The sequence below is a fragment of the Onychostoma macrolepis genome, chromosome 06 (genome assembly GCF_012432095.1).
Source record: "Onychostoma macrolepis isolate SWU-2019 chromosome 06, ASM1243209v1, whole genome shotgun sequence".
NCBI classification, from domain to species: Eukaryota; Metazoa; Chordata; class Actinopteri; order Cypriniformes; family Cyprinidae; genus Onychostoma; species Onychostoma macrolepis.
Genome location: NC_081160.1, coordinates 12,122,697 through 12,145,364, shown reverse-complemented (window position 1 = coordinate 12,145,364; position 22,668 = coordinate 12,122,697). Strand labels below are relative to the sequence as shown.

Here is a 22,668-nt window from a genome sequence, read left to right as displayed (position 1 = left end):
AAGTTGAGCGAACTTAAAAAAACATTTTTTACCAGCTTCAGCAGATTTTTGAGTTTGCTCAACTTGTTTTTGTGGGAGATTCTCAATTTTTTGTTGTATAAACTTAAAACAACAAGTTGAAAACTCAAAAATCTGCTGAAGTTTGTAGCCTTAAAATTTTAAGTTGGCTCAACTTTTAGTTTTTACAGTGTACATGACTAGCGATCGTTTAACAGCCACTGTTACGGCGCATGAATGCATGTCCCCTTATAGGATAATACATTTCGATGAAGGTAAGTGACCCTACGGTGATTTCAGAAGGACCTTGCCCTTTAAAGCCAGACTTCTGGTAGAAAGGCACCAAGAAGTCCTCACACATGAGCACAGCACGGCGGACATATGGTAGACAGCGCAGATACTGCAGGTAACGCCACAGCAGGATAGATCCTTTTCCCTGCTGGCGGAAGGTCCGGTGGACTGCCAGCACATGGATGTGGACAGTAGTCCCATGAGGCTTATGAAGGGTCAATGCATCCTATTAAAAGAGATAACTGAAATGAGTCATGTACACCAATTACAAGAAACTTAACACGTCTTTACAAGTTAAATTATAACAATACAGGCATGCCACTTCTTACAATAACAGATGTATGATTTTTTTTTTTCTGACAATAACAAATACATGATTTGGAGATTAGATTACAGTGGTAAGACGGTCCTGGTCCCAGAGAGATCCAATGATAAAAGCGACAAGCCTCCCCTGTTCAAACCAGCCCAAAGAAAGCTCAGGACAGAGGGTGAGGAAGTGCCGGACCTCATCCAGATGAAGAGGACATTCCCCAGACACAGATATAAAAGCTGAGGGATAAAACGAGAAAATAGCTTTTATAAAACGCAAACGTAACATAACCAAAAACAGTTATCTACTTATTCAGTAGGCTAGTACTTATTAATATGTAACACATTTTATAGCCTACAGATTTACATTTAACACTTAAATAAGTCGTTGCTATTTTCCTCTTGGGTAACTGTCACAAATAACTGTATAAGAAAATCCACAAAATTAAAAAGCATGATTTATCTCACCCTCTCTCTCTATTTCGAATACACTGATGGCGTCCTCAGTGTTGAGCGAGCGGAACTCGCTGGCGGGGAGCGTGTGCCGGCGCTGGCGGCCGGGGGAGATCGGAGCTCTCATGTGGATGGGCTTCAGGAAAGGCAGTGCGCTCGCCACTGACATCTCTGCTGTTTTGAAATCTCTTTGGTGATTTAAATAAATTAATAAATAATATTCAAATGTCCTTCATATATGTTGGTTTTCAAGAGCTGTGTCTAAAGTGAATGACGGAGAGGCGAACCAAGAGCATTTATACCTTTCCATCTGCTTAAGATCCATTAGTCACCATAAGCCTTAAACCGGCCCCTATTTCACTATTAATGACATTCACTGAAACCGCGTGAGTGTGTTTGATGGTGAATAGGCATGTATTGTTGTCAAAACCATTAGACCTGGTCAGAAATCGTTTTTCTATAAAAAGTAGGCCTAAGTGGCAAACTATTTCTGACCCCTTATAAGAAAGTCTGGATTAACGTAGCTACCTGTACAAACAAATCACCTTCACTTGGGTTGATGGATCAGTACATTTCCATGAAACAGCAAAGCTGGATTAGAGTTATTTACAATAAATACTTATAATGAATTTACGATTAAGCATTCATGCTGATATTCAATACAGCAGTACGACTGTGAATGAAATATTGTTTTATACAACAGTTCTAACAATAAGCATTTAACGTCAATTTATACAACACTGGCAAGTTATTAAAAGCCTGTTTATTTGCTGCAAACGAACAGTTCCAAAAAAAAAAAAAAAAAAAAAAGCCCCTTTGCACGTGAACCTATAGCATCAAAGCGGTCTGAAACAGTAAGTGTGGAGCGACAGATATTCCCTTAAAAAAATACAATAACCTTTTTTCTTTCTTTCTCGGAGTTCTGAAACTAACTGTTGTACAGCATTATCAACGGTAGGCTATACCTGTTTATTTTTTAGATTTTTCTCAAATGTGTTAATGTTGTGGGCTATTAAGTAGGCCTATCTCTATAATAAAATAACAGCTTCCTTCAAGACTGATTCCTAACAAAAGTGCATTTAACAAACAATCCAAGTTTAACAGCAGCCTTTATTTGCAGTCAGACACTGACACCATGTGGCTGATCTCTCATCTGATCATGTTTTTGGGTGGAGTAGCAGATGAATTATCATAGACAAACATAAAACACAACCAGTGAGCGCTATGTGTGATATTTACACACACACACACACACACACACACACACACACACACACACACACACACTATCCAATCTCTCTGATGTACTCCCTTGGACATAATTTTCAGTATGATACAGACTATACAACGCGTCATCAGAAAATTTGCTTTGAAAACTTGCATTTTCTGATGAATGCAGTTTAGTCTAAACGTATGCATGCTTTGTTATTGGAGACACTGATGTAATTCAGGACAGTGACAACAGGTAAACCCGGCCTCTATGCGGCGCTCTACGTACGGACGTAAACACGTGCTGTTCCTGCTCACAGGTTTCTATTCACTTCTCCATCCCTCTCCTCCCGCATCATTCAGCAGCAGCAGAGATGGCGGAACCCGCCACAGTAGCGCTTTCTCCGGCCGTGAGCCCGAGCTCCGAGCCTCCGTCCGTCGCGCTCTCTCCTACGGCAGGCGGAACCCAGCGGCTCCTGTTTACGCATGACCTAGTCTCCGGAAAACACCGCGGAGCGATGCGTTTCGGGCTCGTACGGATGATTCACGGCGAAGAGGATTTCGAAGATTCGGACTCTGAGATTGGTGGTGATGGCGGAGGGAGAGGAAGAAGTGGTGGTGGTAGCGGCGGCGGCGGCGATGGAGGAGAAGGTGGAGGCGCTCCCGTTAACTCAGACAACGAGAGCGGGGCGGCGGACACACGGTCATGGCCTCTCGGTAGAGGATTCGTGCGTGTTCAGTGGTATCCTGAAGGAACGAAGCAGGATGTTCGGGAAACGAAGGTACTAAAGGCACAAATGATCGTGCGCATTGTTTTCCCTCGCCCATACAGCCAACCACAATGATCAGCAACTCAATATTTTACCCTCCTTTTTCTGTTGTAATGATTTAAACGAGGCCGAGATACGTACGTCTTTATTGTCTTTTACTTTTCACCGATTCTCAGAACATGATAAGGATGAGGTAATTTGATTTATGATCCACAGAATGGTGTCATGTTGTCAGCTCACAAGGTTTAGGGACATGGCCGCTGAATTTCATGATCTGTTGAAAGTGCTCAATTACTCATGAAAACACGCACAGACAAGTAAATTTATTAAATTAAGCGTTTAGGATTAGCATGGAAGCTGATTGACTGTGAACATTTAAGTCTTAAAAGTGTGTATCAATTCATTGTAAACAGTCTCTGATCATTTAGCCTATGTAGTTTGTCATTTGTTCAACAGTGAACATCCAAACACTTTTCAATAAAAAGTGGTTGTAGCTCCATCTCAGCAAGTAGTAAACAATGTCAGTACACAATAATACTGGCAATAGACCTTCTCCCGGTGTTACTGGACATTCAGTGTCAGTGCCCTGTTAAAGCAATAGACCAGACTAGAACTGTTTTATTCTCCAGCTTTCAGCTGTAGTTTCAAAATAAAACACTGGACAACTGTTGTTTCTAACAAAGACATGGCATGAGGCAGATAACCACCCCACCCTTAAATGCATGGTTAAGGCCTACCATGAGCACAGAAGTAAATTGATTTATAAAACAAAAACACATTGTCAAATTGCTTTCATTCTAACAGAAATGTAGATGTCAGAATGTTTCTATTGCAGGCCTATACATTGTTTAAATCCAACTTGCACATGGTGCACACAATTATTTGTTACCACAAAAAAGTATCAACCAATAGGGTTTATATATATATATATATATATATTTATTTTTTCCAAAAATTTGAATATCGTGAAATTTGTTTTTTGTAACTTATTTCAAAAAGTGAAACTTTTATATATTCTAGATTCATTACATGTAAAGTAAAACATTTACATTTTTGTTTTGTTTTAATTTTGATGATTAGAGCTTACAGCTTGTGAAAGTCAAAAATCCAGCATCTCAAAATATTAGAATATTTACATTTGAGTTTCATTAAATCCGATCATCCATATCAATCCATCCCTACAGTATAAATTCCGGGTATCTCTTGTTCTTTGAAACCACAATAATGGGGAAGACTGCTGACTTAGCAATGGTCCAGAAGACAATCATTGACACCCTCCACAAAGAGGGTAAGTCACAGAACGTCATTACTGAAAGGGGTGGCTGTTCACAGAGTGTTGTATCAAAGCATATTAAATGCAAAGTTGACTGGAAGGAAGAAATTGGGTAGGAAAAGGTGCACAGGCAACATGGATGACCACAAGCTTGAGAATACTGTCAAGCAAAGCTGATTCAAACACTTGAGTTTCACCAGAAGTGGACTGAAGCTGGAGTCAGTGCATCAAGAATCATCACGATCAGATGTCTTCAGGAAAAGGGCTACCAAGCCACTTCTGAAACAGAAACAACTTCAGAAGCATCTTACCTGGTCTAAGGAGAAAAAGAACTGGACTGTAGCTAGGGTTGGGTATCGTTTGGGTTTTCTTCGATACCGTTGCCAAATCAATACTTTTAAAACGGTACCGTGCCTGAACCGATACTTATAAAAAAATAATAATAATAATAAATAAAAATGACCAATTAATAATTGGATTGGCCATTAACACTAAACACATGATGTCTTTTTCATTCTTACTGGACGCCAGATGGCGCCCTCGCACAGAAAATCCACATATCCAGTCACAGAAGTAGCGGAACTCATGAAGCTCCAGGAAATCCCCAATATGGACAAAGGCCCTGTCCCAAATGGAACACTTCATGTGCACTTGCGGTCTCACGGACTTACAATGGTCGCCGTGTCCGTTAAGTCCATTAGACCGTAGGGTGTCCCATTCGTCATTTTTACATTCAGAAGGGTGCTCGCGAGCGCCCCCTTTGGGGCTGCTATGCGCCCTTGATCCACACTTCTGCCGAGCCCACACTGGGGTGAGCTTCGCAGCAGACTTCTACCAAACAATGAAAGCAGCATTACGTCACGAAAGTGTGGACTCGGAGGAAGACTGTGATTGTTTAGGGTGCCATTTGGGACAGGGCCAAAGGCATTGCTGTCACTGTAACTGAGTAAACAGAAGATATGTTTTGAATTATAAAACAAATACAATAAACACTTGACTATGACAATGTATAGTTTATCTGTGTTATTCAAGCCATCTCTGGTATTTTCATAATTAAGTATATTTATAATCCATTGCTAATCGATGTATTAGTAGCCTATGGAACATATTTTCTGCCTCATTCTGTGACAAGAAGCTACATCAGATTACAAAAGGAAGTATTTAACTGGTGTTGTGGACTAAAAAGGTTATAATGTTCTCTTTTGTTGGACAACAGGTTTAAAAATGTGAATACAAGAGAAGTTTAGCTTTAGGCATTTTAATTTAAGCATGTTTAGCTTAGCTAGTTAATGGAAGGCTACCTGCTGCCGTCAGAGCAAGTGTAGTTACTGCATTCACGCGCTCTTCGGATGCTCTCATTTCCTCAGTTGTGCTTTTAAGTTGGAATGTGAAAACAGCACACTCGCGTTACTACAAAGATTTGTTGGACTTGTATTATTAGAGCTTTCCGACTTGTTCACGTGCATTTTCTCAGTAGGGAAATAATTTTTCATGTGCAGTGCCGGTGATGATGCTTCTAACGTCCGTTTCGGAGAAACCAAGGAAAAATATTTCAATCGATCACTACGGTATGGCACCAGAAATGAGGCACCGAAATCTGCGTTCTGATTCGGTTCTAGTGCATACCGGTTACATAGGTACTGGTGCCATATTGATACCGGGTTTCAGTACCCAACCCTAACTGTAGCTCACTGGTCCAAAGTCATCTTTTCAGATTAAAGTAAATTTTGCATTTCATTTGGAAATCAAGGTCTGGAGTATGGAGGAAGACTGGAGAGGCACAGAATCCAAGCTGCTTGAAGTTCAGTGTGAAGATTCCGAAGTCAGTGATGATCTGCTGGTGTTGGTCTATTGTGTTTTATCAAGTCCAAAGTCAATGCAGCCACCTACCAGTAGATTTTGAAGCACTGTATGCTTCCATCTGCTGACAAGTTTGATCAGGGTTCCCGCGGATCCTTAAAAAGTCTTAAGTCTTAAATTGTACAAGAAAGTCTTATGATTTCAAGAGGTCTTAAATTTGGTTACAGATCAGAACTGCGATACATCTTAATGTGACGATTAAACTTCAAAAGGCTATGATTTTATTAAATAAACATGAGCGCTTTCAAAGTCCGGCGCAGCACTGCTTTTTGTACGCCTGTTACCGGGGAAACAGTTCCCGAAAGCGCCTCCTGCTGGCAGAGAATGAATGTGCATGTTCAATAAGGCTGTTGTTGTGAGTAGGGTATTCCTGCAATACCGGAGATTGCAGTTTCAGGACCGCATTTCTAGGACCCTATAGTTTTTTTTAAATTTTATTTATTTTTTATTTTATTATTTTTTGTATGTATGTATTAGTGGCTCATACTATTTTATAGCACTTGCTATTCAATTCTGTATATTATTTATTGTTTTTAAGGAATTAGCCTATGTAGTTGTTTAATTGTGTATATACTTGATTATTGTCCTAACCAACTCCTAACCCTAAACATACCCGTTGGTAACCCTCTTGAAATATTTAACCTAATTTATTTTAATATATTCTATATATATTCTGGTTTTAAATTCTATAAATTAAAATGAATAGTTTTCATGGATCTAGTCTTTGCATATGTTTGTTTGATGTTTGAATCGGGCCTGTACCATGATGGTAGATGAACAAATTCAGAGTTACAGGATTAGTTTCGAGTTGACAAAACCAAACCTCCCCAATCCGGCTTTGTTGGTACCATGATGCTGATCATCAACTTTCTTTGTTAACTCAGGCTTTGATCCTGAGTTTGTGGAGCATGTGCACATGGATGTGTGACATCAGTGGCTAACAGCCAATCACAAACCTTGGTTAAAAGTTAAAGATTTTGCTAAAGGTTAAAAGATTGAAAAATATGATTCATTTAAATGCATTTACAATGAAAAAGTACTTGTTCATGAAAGAGGACAAATAAAATAAAATTATCTTGCTTTATCAGTGCAGTCACAAGTGAAACTTAAGTTAGTTTATATTGTTGGAAATATACAGCGATAGAGACTCGAACATGTAAGGTCACAGTCATTTTTAAAGCATTATCTATTGATTCTACAACTTATATTATATACAATCTGTATCTATTAACATTCATTTTAAAATAAATTATTTATAATAACTGTTAAACTAAAATAGCTTGTGTGTAATGGATTAATAATAATATAAATCATATAATTAAATAAATAATGTAATTATCATTAAGGCCAGACCAACTTTTTTTTTTCTTTTTTTTTTTTTTTTTTGTACTAGTGACCTTTAATTTGGAGCAAGATAAACTGGGAGAGTGACTTTTTTTGTGTCAGACATGTGTCAGTTAGCTCACATCTGATTGGTCCAATTTCAGTTTGAGATCTCCAACTCCGAACATAACCTGCCCCGGAGCAGGTTAGCTGTGGAGTGTAAGTTACTATGGCAATGAACGCAGCTAAAAGCCAAGCTACTTTCATGGTACCTAAAACCCAGAGTTGGTGCAAGCTAAACTGAAACTTACCTGGCTAGCCAGCTAATCCAGCTTCATGGTACAGGCCCCAGGTCTCCTCTGTTGGAATAGATAGTGCTGTCCCAAAAAATAGGGTTCTATGCAGTCCTAGAACTGCAGGTATTGCAGGAGCATTTTTTGTTTGTTTTTGTTCGGACCAATGCGAAAGTCGACCCATGCAAACACGCAGAGCTGTAAATGTGAACTGGTGGATCGATAAGAAGATAATTCATTATAAAAATCTAAACAGTAAAATGTGTTTGTATGTTATTGAATTAATATAATAATATATTGATAATAATTGTTTTTTAATATAATAATTAATACTTTTGATTCATCCATTTTCTTAAAAATGGTTTAAAGGCTGAAATGTGAAGTGTATCATTTTATAAAACTTTTTGTTTTTGTGACAACTTGTATCTGAACTGTAAATCATGCTTTTTACAGTCATTTTACAGTTTAATGGTTTACCATAGACATTGCCCTACCCCGCTCATATGGTATTCATTTTATTTGTGCAGCTCTTAAAAAGGTCTTAAAGTCTTAAAATTTGAGCTTAAAAATCCTGCAGCAACCCTGTTTATGGAGATGCTGATTTCCTTTTCCAGCAGGACTTTAGCACCTGCCCACAGTGCCAAAACCACTTCCAAGTGGTTTGCTGACCATGATATTACTGTGCTTGATTGGCCAGCCAACATGCCTGACCTGAACCCCATATTGAATCTATGGCATATTTTCAAGAGAAAGATGAGGAACAGTTGATCCAACAATACAGACGAGCTGAAGGCTCAATAGTGCCTCAGCAGTGCCACAGCCTGATTGCTTCCATGCCACACCTCACTGATGCTGTCATTTGTTCTAAAGGAGCCCTGACCAAGCATTGACTGCATAAATGAACATACTTTAAAGAACTTGAACTTTTATTTTTTTGAAAATCCTTTTTTTTAATTGATTTTAGGAAATATTCTAATATTTTGAGATACTGGATTTTTGACTTTCATGAGCTGTATGCTCTAATCATCAAAATAAAAAAAATTAAATAAAAAAACTTTTTAAATGTTTTACTCTACATGTAATTAATCTAGAATATATGAAATTTTCACTTTTTGAAACGTTACAAAAAAATTTACTTCATCACGATATTCTAATTGGAGATGCACCTGTATGTGTGTGTGTATGTATATATATTAGGGGTGTCAGCGTTAATGCATGCGATTAATCAAAAAATTTTAACGTGTTAATATTTTAACGCAAATTAATCGTTTGATAAGGTTTGACCCCAAATTCTTCCCATCATCGCAGCGCAGAATGTTATCTATCATTGTGTGATGAGGGTACAGCGAATCAGTGTTGCCAGGGTAGTGGCACAAGTGGGCTATTTTGAAAATACAGTCACGGGAAAAATTACAGAGCCATGGGTTGCGGTTTTTTGGGCTACTTTTATAATGTACCACGGCCGCCCAAAGTGTATATAGATGAATAAAAATTAAAATAGATCCTTTTACTAATGTGTGTTATACTTGGAATGTATACCTGGCAACTTAAGAAAGGAGAGGTGGTTGTAACATCACAAACAACGTGAGTTTCAGCCAGAGCATACATGTTAAGGCTTTTACACAGCAGAAATAAACATGACAACAGCCACTATAGAATATATAAGATAATAATAAATGTGTAGGTGAATGTGAACATCTGGAATGCTAATTTGTGCAGCGATATAAAAGGCTATAAATAGCATATTTCAACAACAGTAAACGACCAAATTCCACATGTGATCGTAAAAGGAAGTTATTACAAACACTTGATGGTGGTTTGAAGTGAGTTCTGAGTAAAAGTGTACTATTAATCTCATAAATTGTTTTATAAAGCATGATGCTAATATTAGCTCTAATGCACCTGCAGAACAGGTCCAATTCTTCTTCATAATGAATTTTGTCATAATACTTCACGTAAGGTCGCAAGAAAATGTTTTGTTTATTTAGAAATACTTTTGATAATAGTTGGGTAAATGTATACTGGGATTGTAGCGATGTGGCTTGGTAAACGTTTTATTGCCAGTATAATGGCTGAATAAAAACAAAAGAATAATGATAAAAGAATAATAAGGATTATGTCTCATATCTGGCGGAAGTGTGAAAGGTTCTGTTTCCTTAAACTAGTTTGTCATGCATTTCTTTATTTCAACACATTTATCGTACAGGTAAATCCTAGTATTTAAAATTTGTGATTAATCATGATTAACGCGATTTTAAATTTTTAATCGACTGACAGCACTAATATATATATATATATATATATATATATATATATATATATATATATATATATATATATATATAAATAATATTAGGGATGTAAAATACCAAAATCTCACGATACAATATTTATTGCGATTTTATTTAAAAAGGACAAAAAGACAAATGAAGATTTAGGAAAAAATGCAAACTTTGTACATTTTAGTTAAATTATTCTATCTTATGCACTTTGAGATTTCAACATTAAGAGCTCCAACCCATATTGCTTAACTAAGAAAACTTAAGTCAGAAAAAAGTCATGAATTGACTTGTACCTGAACTTTAAAAGGGACTCAACCCTCTTTTTATTTGTGATATACTGTCTCAGTCTAAATTACATTCGCACTGGTGTTTTAGAAAGCCAAACAAGTTAGAATATAATAATAAAAATGACAGTAGTAGCCATATGTTGTAAAACAGTTGCACTGTAAAATAAATGAAAATTATTTTCATAGGTATATTACTTTTGCTTTACATTACAGTAGGGAAATTACAATACTTGGTTCCTAATTTCTACACTTGAAAGATATTTGCACTGCATTTAAACCGCTAGCTGTCAGCAATTCATACTGCACTTTTAAATGACAGTAGAGCTTTTATTTTGAAGGAAAACTCCAGTTTCAGTGAAAACAGGCTTACAAACGCGCAGGGATTAAAATTCTCCGTCTCTACGACGGATTTCCGTTAATTGCAGCGAGTCTACGACGGATTTCCGTCATTTGCAGGGTTCCCGCCTGTTTTTAATGTCTTAAATGCACTTTTCATAATTTTAAGGCCGTAAATAGGCTTACATTTCTCAAATAGTGTAATGCATTTCTTAATTTTAGCTTGAATAGGTCTTAAATTAGGGAAAGACGAGGTGCATTCAACCTGCTGAGGGGGATGTGATCAAAGCCTGGATTGGAGTGAAAGCACGTTCCTCTCTCCGCTAGAAGCGTTCTGTATTCACTCCGCTGTGCATCCACTCCGGGTTTTGTGTTAACGCTCACGGAAAAACTGCTCCGTGTTCACTCCATTAGTTATTAGGGATAAATGAGGGGGAAAGAAACATGTAGCGCGTTGTTGTTGTTCTGCCGGCACACCAAAAATCATCCCCGCCACGGCTGCAGCGTCTCACTGACAACATAGTAACGCCGCTCGCATCATTCACAGTCGGGTATTATCAAAGAACAGAGCAGAATTCGGCTATTTCCGATAATAATCATTCTACAGATTCCAGCAGGTTCCGACGGAATGTATCACATTTGCACGTGCTTTTGAGTCTCGAGAATTCACTCGCGCGCTCTCATCTGTGCACAGATCGAGATAAGGAGAGTGACAGCTTTTAATAATTATTAAGGGAGTTTGCAAATGTGATATTGATTTAATACAACAGATCAATAAACAAGTACTGCATTTTTGCTCTATCATCAACGAAAATAGTTCTAAATAAAGTAACAGCTGAGCCGCTGCGCATCTCTAAAAGCAAACACAGGGGTTACTGTATAATTTCAGTTATTTAAATCATTTAATAGTTCTGTATTCAAAATTGTATATTTAAAACATTAATCTCCACATGAATTTATGAATTTAATTGCACTCATGCCACCTCTGAGCCTCATTAAACGTCTGAAAATGTACCTACAAGCCACTTTTGTGTTCTTCTGTGCCACCTCTGTAGTACAAATTAATTTCTTATTAATACTAATTTCATATAATTGGTAACTTATTTGTCTTATTCTACTTCTTATTAATAATGTTTTTAAAATAGAAATTTTAAAAAGCTTATAAACATTTTTTTTTTAATTTGACAGATGAAAATGATGCCATTGCAAAAAAAGAAAATGCCCTTTTTTTTCTTTTTTTGTTTTGTTTTACAGTTGAATAGATTATAGATAGACCTAACTGAAAAAATTGAAGTACTGATAATTTAATTTGTATCTTATTATTTTTGTTTGTGCTATTGATTGTCATTAAATTATTTGTTCTTATTTTATTATTTACTAAATTATTCAAAGACATACTACTTTTTTTTTAGTTAATATAAATTTGATTCTGAGTGCAGGGGATTCTTGGGTGGGGAGGGTGCGTGGTCCATGGGAAATAGTCCTGCCACCACAGCTGGAAAAAATCCTAGAGGAAACACTGCATACGTTTAATAAAATTAGAAAAATGCATTTACAAAAGTAAAAAGAAAATTCCCCTGTACATCACTTTGTCAAATGTCACCGTATTAAGAAGGCTAATTTTTGATCAGAATTTTTTATTATTGATTAGAAGGTGCTCCTAAATTTTTTAAATTAGGAGGACAAGCGCTACTAATTACAAGAAGAAAACACGGCTCTTAAACTGGGTGTGTGACAGGTGTGGCTGTGGATCGGGGTTTGGCCGAGGAAACATTTTCAGTCAAAAGATTTTTTTTTTTGCTTTAACACCTGAACGCGTCTCACTACAAATCTAGTAAAATGCTGTAATCATCGGCCACAAAAATAAAGCCCAACTGGTGGCTGTTGCATTCCCAAATGCGCGCTAAACACAGCACATGTAATAAACGAGTTCACTGCATTCATTCACTGTGAACGGAGCTGCTCTGAGCTGTGGAAAACACAGAATCACAAGCTGATCGCATGAACAAGGTGTGCGCTTCACTTTAAAACGCGTAGAAAAAACAGACTTGATGAAGGTATTAAGCCATATTGTGCTTTCGGTTTTAGTTCGTTTTAAAGATACTGTGCCAAAGTATAATGTCCCAAAAAAATACAAATATCCTTGATAATTAATTAGCATCTATCCATGCAAAGTTTTCTTTCTTGCTAAATTGTCCAGTCAAAGAATTGGTGTGCTCAATGAAAGATCAGTCTGTACATCTCATCTGTTCTGCAGATGTTTTTGTCCGGAGTCACTTTTAGTCTTGGTTTGCATTATTATGTAATGTCAGTGCAAGGAACTGGATAAATTGTGTCAAATAGGGCCCTATGATTTCCACAATGCAGAAAATGTGGACAGAATAATGGAATCCAGTCATAAAAATGGCATTTACTGTATAACACTGAAGAATCAAAAGTTTCTCATTTGCAACTGTGTTTGCTGCGTAAAAAGTTGATATTTGCATTGATCTGACCATAAACGGCAAGAAAAGCTTATTGGAAAAGCAAATTCATTCTCTGCCACGTGGTGGCGCTTTAGGAGCGCTGAAATATTGCGGTTTCCCCGGAAACGCTGTACACAAAGCAGCTCCGCGCTCATAAACGCTGCTTTATCAGGAATTATAGGTAAAATGAAATTAAAATGCCAACGACACGTTTCTGAGGACAGTCGGTTCCCTTCAGATACATTCACATAAAGACATCCGCGCCGCGTTTTGACTTGAAACGTGCAGCGCTCATATTTATTCAATGACATCATTGCCTTTTGAAGTTTAATCCTGCCATATCACAACTCTTGTCTTTCCGTCCCCAACTGTAAGACCTCTTGAAATTATAATTAAGACATTTCTTATACCATTTAACATATTTAAAATTTTAATTGGCCTTAAGTTTGATACAACTCACTTTAAGAGTTTTTAAGGACCCGCGGGAGATCTGTATTTAAGGTAGCCCGTCGGGCAGGGCAGTGATACAGTTTGGTAGCCCGACTGGAAAACGCAATAGCCCCGGGACGTCGGGCTAGCGATTTTGAGAGCCCTGCTCTAGAACTGCTCTGAGAGTCACTTCATGAGCATTGTACTGCTTCTTTTGAGGAAAAACTATTGTCATTTACAAACAGAAACTTCACAAACCTATCAAAATAAAAGTTTGGTTTAACTTGAAGAAACTGTGACAGAAATATGTAACTTAATATAATGATATCACTACTACTAATGAAATTCTTAAAACATTTACCAGAATTTCTTTACCAGAAAAATGTAAATGCACAACAGTATTTCTGCAAAAAATTATAATCATAATAATAATTTTATAAAATCAATTAGTTAGAAATACTTTGTATTATTAAAATTTAATGAATCCATTAAAATAGAATCCAGAAAATTAATGGATAACGCAGAATTTGGTAAAAAAAAAAAAAGTCACTGAATTTGAGGAGGGAAAAAAAAAACATTTCATAGGACCTTAATTTATTTTTTGTTAAACATTTAATAAAGTGCTGTTAAATTTTCTAAGTTTCATGATTTCAATTAATTATACATGCTTTTCAATTAATAACATTTAATTTAACCATTAAAACAGATAATCAGTTCTAGGTATTAATGTCCTTGTAGCTGAGACTCTTCTGGATTATTTTAAGTCGACATGAAATGGAAGTTGCGATAGTCATATTTTCCCTATTTTGATTAATGAAACTGCTATTTGAGTAAGAAACAGGGCGGGAATTGATATTGTCCATTGGGAATTGATTGGATCGCTGTCATTTGCTATTGCTATGATCTAATTTAATTGACATTTTGCCGGTGGGGAGGGACTACTGTCACACCCTCTCAGTTTTGATTACATGGTGACTTTAATGTGTTTCTAGATCCACTGTAGTCATGATAGGACATTCTGTCAATCTCTGCTTTGCAGGAACATGTATAAATATGCTGTCATTTTATGTCATCCAACACAGTAAAATGTTAATATCTGAGATTTCTCTGTTGCAGAGCTCTTTGAGGTTTAGCAGCAGGCTGCTAGAGCTGAGGTTTACTTAATCAGAAGCCACTCTTTTGCCAAACCACTTGCATTTAATTGACTTAATAGTAGTTTGAAATCAAAACTCCCACTTGTTGTTTTTTTTTTTTTTTTTTTTTTTAAATTATGCTTATTGATAAAATTAACCATTTTATTAAAGGTGGGGTATGCAATTTTTCAAAAACGCTTTAGAAAACTGAATCGGGCCAGTACCAAAACAAACTTGTAGCCAATCAGCAGTAAGGGGCGTGTCTACTCATGATGCGTGTGTCAATATGTCACAAACAGAACACGGCAGCAGTTTACTGTCGGGGATTTGTCGTGTCACGGCGCCGCTCACGTCCAGTGTAGACACGGTGTTAAGATAAGGCAAGAAGTAGGACCCGTGTAAATATCAGATCAGCTTTCCAGCACTGGAGAGAACTCAAGGAGCGGGAAGGCCTATGATCGGGTGCCGAGGTTGCATTGTTTCTTCTCGATAGGTGAGTAACATTGGTTTTGCGTTGTTTCACAGAACTAATTGTTGCCGTACGTATGTGTGGGGTGGAGCTATCAAAATAGGGGCGAGACCCTTTTGGGGTAGGGGCGTGTTTGTTTTGGTGATTTCAAAAGTCAACATTGGCTACCAGAAATCACTTACCCCACCTTTAAACATTCCAATAAAACAGAGGTTGCCTTTTTTTAATGGGTTAATGAGTTGATAGTGCATGTGGTAAATGGATATTTGTCAGAGTTAGGACTCCATGTGTTGTAGTTAATATGTGGCAGATTGTGGATGGCATCAGGCAAGAAAGAACACCCTGCCAAGGACCCACATGCATATCCGTTCAGATCTGTATTGGAAGGAAAGTCTTTGTAAAGTGTCACCTTCAAGGTTTTTTTCTTTAAATCATGAATTCTCACGTAGACCCTAACAAAGACAAAGTGTTAGAGCAGGTATACTGTTAAATGATGTGGAACATTGACATGGTTGCTGTTGCTCATAAATTTGCCAACTGAAGGTTCAAAACTACTTTGTTTTTCATACTATTTTCATGCAAGTACAATCAACTACAGTATAGTGTGGGTATAGTCATAATACTTATTAGTTTTGTATTAGTGCTTCGCATTTACATGGAAAATAATTTGATGTTTAATATACAGCTGTGAAGAGTGGGTTTTTGAACTAGTGAGGTTTCACTATTTTCAGGACTTCCCACAACAACAACATTGAAATTGAAACCAAGTGACCTACAAAAATCCTGTTGCTCTTCAAACATCACTGTTGTGACTGGTTTGGACAACTGTTTGATTATTATGGAAGAGATGGTTTGTATTGCTTGTTATTGTTCTCATAGCGCAGTGCAAGGCCTCTGTCCTCTCTTTTTCACATTTAAGATTAGAAAATGTAATAATACTTTCCATTTAGATGCTGAAATCACAATAGATTAGATTCATAGATTAGATACAATAGATTATTTATTGATTAGCACAATAAATTAGGATAATTTTGAAATAGAAATTTGAGTAGATTCTGTTTTTACTTGTGTCTTTAATTTTAACTCAAAATATTGGACTTTTCTCATTGCTATCATATATTTATTGCAATGGATATGTATAGTCCAGCTTTTTGAAACATAAAGAGACTGCATCCTTTTCCTGTGATTTAATGGTTAAATATGAATGTTTCAGGATCATTGTTTTGAGGTCAGATTGTTTCAGGTTGCATTATGACATAGCCCAGTTGTTGTGGTGTGAACCAGTGACCCTGTTTGACAGTAGGTAGTATTTAGCTTTCCATTTACTAAAGAATCAAAATAATGACAGGAAGATTGAACATTTTTTAATCGATGAAGTAGGCTAAAGCATTTGAAACAATCAGGAAAAAGGGGTGTGTCATTTTTAAGGCGTGGCTCCTGTAGTGGTGCAGTGTGCTGCTGCAGTCCCTCCCTCTTTGCTCCAAGGCAGACGTGCATGTACAGCGTTTTGTTCATTAGTGCATGAAGTCTAAACAAGCATGCAGTGAGCAAATTCTTATTGATCTTTGTAATCAAGCCTTGTTTTGGGCTCAGGCCACGAAGGTTACTGCAAACTGAACAAAATATGATCCTGTTTTACTGAAAAGGGTTCACAAATTTAGGACCATAATATATGACATTATAGCATGACATAAGATTTTTTTATTTTTTTATCCAAGGATGAAAGAATGAAAAAATATATATAAAGAACAAAGAAAAAGAGTTACATTCATCAGGAAAACATCACTTCTAAATACCATCTGTTTTTATCACTACACCCATTCAGTTTTCTTCAGTGTGTGTGTGGATGAGAAAGGATGGGATAAGACATTGTGAAATGCTGGGATATCTGCCCATTTCACTCTCCATGTCCCACCTAACTGCGCAGCACCATACACTGCGCTGCGTGGTGCTTTAAAAAATGTCTGCTGGGAGCCAGAGCTGATCTGGAGCTATTTGTAATCGTATAGTTCTAGGCTTTTGTTGTTGTTGTTGTTGTTGTTGTTCACAAAGAACAGGATTGCTCTTTATAGAACAGTCATGTTCTCATGTTTTAAAATGGCAAAACTGTTGTTGAGCTGTAGGTTGTAGTGCAGTAGAATCTATTTTTGGATCAAGGCTTGATTTGTGTGGGACTAACCACACCAAATAGATTTTTGGCCTAACTTTTAGGATAGCAGTGTCTAAAATATTACTTTGTGAGCTTTTCCACAATTCTTTGGCTAACAGCAGAAGCATACACTCTATGAAGACAGCTTGTATATAATATCTGGAATTATTATTATTTATGCATTTAATTTTATTTTTTTGTAAATTACATTATTGTCACCATTGTAGATTTACCCCACACTGCTTGAACAGATAGATGTAGCATATCTCACAAATGGGTATTAATAGTATCATACCCTCATGAGAGACAGAATGAGCCCAGGGCTTAATATGAATTACAGTTATGATGTTGTTCCACTATGGAGGTAAACTAACTGCATGTGTAAAAGACTTGAGGGTGTGATTTTAAGAATTGTTTGAATTTGAATTACATGGGTATGATGACTCCTAGTAAAAACGATCCTATTTTGAGTCTGTATGTGAAAATATCTTTGGAATGAGCCACAGATGCTTAAACAATGAGTTCAGATTCATGTCCCCTGAGATTTTTCTGAATGGCAGCTCATCTGGACACAGCATGAATCCTGAATACATGATAGCAAACAGAAGGTTGTAATGTCTTGTCTTACAACATTTCCCCTTTTGTTTCTCTCACTTTCTGTCTTTTTCACCACTGACTCATCTTTAGGTGGTTCTAACCTTGTAGATGGCTCAATAAGAGACTAGGCAATTCCTCTACTATGGCTTTGACATAGTTAACCATTTCAGCAGACTATATACAGTGCCCTGCACTAATATTGGCACCTTTGATAAGGGTGGTAAGGCACCCTTGAGCAAAGGTGTCTGTGAAAATAAATCTATATCATTTATCCTTTTGGTTTTTTATTAAAAAAAGTCATAAAATTCTAACCAGTCATTGAAGTAAAACAATGGAAAGTAGGGGGAAAATCTTTTTATGAAATAAATGTTTGTCTCTAGTTCTCGTTGGCCACAGTTATTAGTACCCAATTATTGCAGCGTCCTTTTCCCAAGATAACAACTCTGAGTTTTCTCCTATAATGCCCGATGAGTTTGGAGAATACCTGAGAGATCAGAATCTCTCTAGATCCTTCAGATTCCCAGGTCCATGTTGGTGCTTTTTCTCTTCAGTTCACCCCACTCATTTTCTACAGGGTTCAGGTCAGGGAACTGGGACGGCCATGGCAGAAGTTTCATTTTGTGCTCAGTGACACATTTTTGTGTGGATTTTGATATTTGTTTTGGATCATTGTCCTGATGGAAGATCCAAACATGGCCCATTGTAAGATTTCCTAAAACAGGCAGTCAGGTTTAGATTTATTTATTTATTTTATCTGTTGGTATTTGATAGAATTCATGATGCCATGCATCTGAACAAGATGTCCAGGACCTCCAGCAGAAAAATACACCCACAACATTAAAGATCCAGCAGTATGTATTGCCCGATGATGGAAATGGGGATTTTCAAAGCTTTTTTCTCACAGCCACTTTCTATTTTGTGAAGCTCTTGTTCTGCACATCAGAACAGTGTTCTTTGGTTTTATTCCTTATGATGGATGATTAAGGCAAGTTGGCTTTGGGTTCCTCATATTTATAATCCTGTTGAACAGAAAGTCATGGCTGGACAATTGTATGCTCCTAGTCACCCTGGTGTGCTAAAAGGGGAATATACTTTAGAGATATTTTACTCACAAGATTTTCTAGGGGTGCCAATAATTGTGGCCAACAAGCATTGGTGAAAAACATTTATTACATAATGTGAGTTTCCTCCCACTTTCAATTGTTTTACTTCAATGAAAGGTTAGAATTTTGTGAATAAAAGATAAAGATAAATGATGCATTTTTTTCCACAGCTGGGTCATTGACATATAAGGATTTTCAACAGGCCAATACAAAAAATAGTAATATCTGTTGCAATTTTCAAACATGTTGTGCAGTGTTTCCCACAGACTTGCACTCAATTTGTGGCGGCATTTTGCCCGGGAAGGGGGTGGGGTGTAAAAAATAAATAAATAAAATAAAATATTTATATATATATATATGCAATTTCATTCTCCGCCAGCACAAGGTGCTTTTAGAGTTGGATAGATAGAGGTTTCCCCAGTAACGGTAGGGGTGGGAGAAAAAAAAACGATTCACCTAACTATGGCGATTCTTTTTAAAAGGATTTAAAAATCGATTGGTTTATCTCAGAATCGATTTATATTTAATTATTTTACTTTTCCTAAGAGGTGGTGAGAAGTTAGCTTTTATTCCAACAGAGGGCGAAATGTATAGATGAGTTAGTTTGAAGCAGCACCGCACAGACCGATCAGCGTATGACATCAAAGTACCGCGAGAGCGATTCAAAGCATGCTGAGCCGTCTGCTCTCTGTAGTTCTCGCGGTGCCTTGTCATACAATGATGAGTCTGCGTGCGCAGCGCAGCTGTATTAGATGGCGTCGTATACATTTCAAGCTGGCGTGAGAAAGCAAAACCATGACGGCAGTTTTGCCAAGTCTGCGGTTTTCCTGCAGAATTGACCATTTGCAAAGTGCTTGATTGACAGGCTATCTGACCAATCAGAACGCGGATTTTATGTGCCGCCGCTGCTATCCACCATCTTGCTCGACATCTACGGCCGATCTCCATAGAAATCCATGTAAAAAAGAGGTAAAAAATATAGACTGAATTGAACCTTTTTTTATATAAATATGTGCAGAGAGTTAAGCTGTGCTGTTGTTGGCTGCCACAGTAACGGTAATAAGCTAAGGAATTCCTTTAAAGTACTTGTTTTGCATACCATAAAAAAAAAGGGCTACTTTAACACTGTTGCTGTGGGTTTTTCATGTCTGCGGGTCAAAGTGACCCCAATAACGTGAATTTTACCAGGGGGACCCCACCAAAAAAATTTAGAAACTTAAAATTTAAAAGTTTAGAAACAATGTATTTTCATTTCTTTTAAGTTTTTTGTAAATAAGGATCTCATATTTTTGTTCCATAATTTCAGAATTGTCTTCTTAAATGTAGGGTAAACATACCTATTAAGTTCACCAAAATCTACATTGAGACATTTTTAGTGCACAAGATATTGGTTTCAATACAAAAAGTTATGTTAAAATAAAATATTAATCTCTCACACACAAATATTTAATTTTATTTAAAATGCCAAAAGCATTTCAATTAAGATATACCGGTACATCATTATATTCCAAAAGTCTGGCTGTGCTTAATGGGTACATTTTTGTACCCTTTAAGCACACCCCTGTTCCCATTAAGCTCACATCATGTTTTATTAAAATTTCTTGTTTATTCTAAGGAAAATGTTTAAAAAAAATAATTGTAAAAATATATATATTTTTGAAGGTACAACGTCAATCACAAAAAAACAGAACACTAAAATCAAGCAACATGGCATTCAAGTTGATCAGTTATATATTCATAATGAAGTGTCATCTAAGCACATTGCAACATGTAGACTAGTTCACGTTCAGCCAAGTAACACATTCAAAAATCAAATAAAACAAACCAATAAAACATTTAATTCATGGGGATGAACACAGAAACTAGCCTCATTATGAGACCTCTTGTTAAATGGATGTCAACTTATCTATAGTCTCTTATGGCTGGAATACACTACACAATTTTTGTCCTGATTTTCCATGGATTTACAGTCTGGAAAAGTTGATGCTAGTTGCCAAAGATCAGAGCCAGTCTGCAGATTTGAGTTGACAGAATCCATAGAAAATCGATTAACTTAACTTAGTGACAACCATCAGTTAATATTTAAAGTCTGTTTATGAAGTATTTACATAGACGTTCAATGTGGAGGAGTTTAAAGAGAGCACACTGAGCTTAATTGGAGCAGCAACAATTTTTAATAAATTTCATGTAATATTTATTAAAATGACAGGATGTGTGCTAAATAAATAGTAATAATAGTAACATTATTAGGACCATGGAAACTAAAATACACATGCAACAACCAGTCAAAAATTGTTAATGGCTTTTACTCTGAGGTTCATTTACAACCTGAGTTACAATCTCTCTCTCTCTCTCTCTCTCTCTCTCTCTCTCTCTCTCTATGTGTGTGTGTGTGCGCGTGTGTGTTTGTAAGAGACTGAGTGAGTGAAACATAATGCACGATGCTTATGTCGATTTATGTGAAAACACACCAGTGCGGGCATTTTGACACACTTGTGTTTTGACCGTTTTAGGCGCGCAACTCATCCAGAAAACATCCAGTCAGAAGCGGATTGAGTTCCGTTTCGTGGTTTTGAGTTTTTAATACTGTCGGTCTTTTTTATCAAGAATGTCCCGTTCTTTACTGTCTCATTCATCCACGTTCCTTTATTAATAACGTTAACAGTCCCACCCGCTGAAAAGTAACCGACGAAATGTTTCCAAGTATAAAATAAAATAAATAAAACAAAGTGTATTTTTCAGTCCTGCCACTTACTTTTACATGTTTTCTGCTATTCAAAAAATCTTTCTTTTCGCTATTACCACAAACAAGCTTGAATCGGAGTTTATTAGCTCTACCTTACCATAGACCGTCTATAGACGTGGTTTGCTGTGACTCTTGCAAACAGCACTGAACGCGCACTCAACACGCACTCTGGCCGGCACAAAAAATGTATTATTATTTTAAACCTTTTATCAGCTTGTGTAGACTCTACAACAAAGGAATTGCTGCTCTCTACTCTAGTGATGTCTAATAGATCGTTTGTTGGTAAAGGGTGAGAGATCCGGCGAGCCATAGGTTCCCGACCGCTGGTTTAGGTCATGTATTAAGTTCATACATATTGTTAATAATAGTTGTTCATATTAAAATATCTATGAAATTATACTTTTTCTTACTGATGTCACACTGAAGCTGTGTGATTTTCATAGTAGTGCACCCTTAAGGCCAACTTAAAATATGAAATCTTTAAAAATTACAGCAGTATAAAATGACAGACCAGCAATAAACTGTCAATTTATAATATTATGGATGTAGAAGTACAAGCCAGTAATGCTTGTGAAGTAATATGTTAGCGTAGCACACAATATTATACAGCTAGTCAGCTAACTGTGTTCTGTAGCATCTGCGCTATGTTTTGGATCTAATGTAATTACTTTCCACATCCAAGTTCCAGGTTATAATATGCAAAAGTCTGAACATTAATCTCTTAATTTTACAATAAGTAGTGAAACTTACCCAAAATAAAGGCTTAAACATCTAAAAAACGCACATTTAAGGGGCTCCTCTTTTAGTGAAAGGTATTTAGACAGCTTTCAAAATGGCCGCCGGACAGTGTGGACAGTGTTGCCAGATAGGATGGACGATTTCCAGCCCAAAAGC

General features: G+C 36.7%; 2 protein-coding genes across 2 annotated transcripts in view; one reads left to right on the top strand and one right to left on the bottom strand.

The window, feature by feature from the left end:
* Nucleotides 1–41: 41 nt before the first annotated feature.
* aanat1 (arylalkylamine N-acetyltransferase 1) lies at nt 42–2,681 on the bottom strand. Its single transcript, XM_058778656.1, has 4 exons — nt 2,549–2,681; nt 1,066–1,238; nt 683–837; nt 42–514 (listed from the first exon to the last, which is right to left on the bottom strand). The coding sequence occupies exons 2-4, from the start codon at nt 1,217–1,219 to the stop codon at nt 209–211; spliced, it is 615 nt and encodes a 204-aa protein (XP_058634639.1). The 5' UTR covers nt 1,220–1,238; nt 2,549–2,681; the 3' UTR covers nt 42–208.
* The window catches only part of ube2o (ubiquitin-conjugating enzyme E2O), a 62,702-nt gene continuing 42,352 nt past the window's right edge, over nt 2,319–22,668 (top strand). Inside the window, exon 1 of the mRNA XM_058778655.1 lies at nt 2,319–3,041. Coding sequence (XP_058634638.1) covers nt 2,634–3,041 — 408 coding nt within the window. The 5' untranslated portion in view covers nt 2,319–2,633. The remainder of the gene's footprint in view (nt 3,042–22,668) is intronic.

Excerpts from the sequence above, each read along its gene's own strand:
- aanat1 (XM_058778656.1), bottom strand. The coding sequence starts at position 1,219 with ATGTCAGTGGCGAGCGCACTGCCTTTCCTGAAGCCCATCCACATGAGA. Across the intron at positions 838-1,065 it reads ATTCGAAATAGAGAGAGAGG|CTTTTATATCTGTGTCTGGG; the intron begins GTGAGATAAATC and ends TTTATCCCTCAG. Across the intron at positions 515-682 it reads ACCAGGACCGTCTTACCACT|GATGCATTGACCCTTCATAA; the intron begins GTAATCTAATCT and ends CTCTTTTAATAG.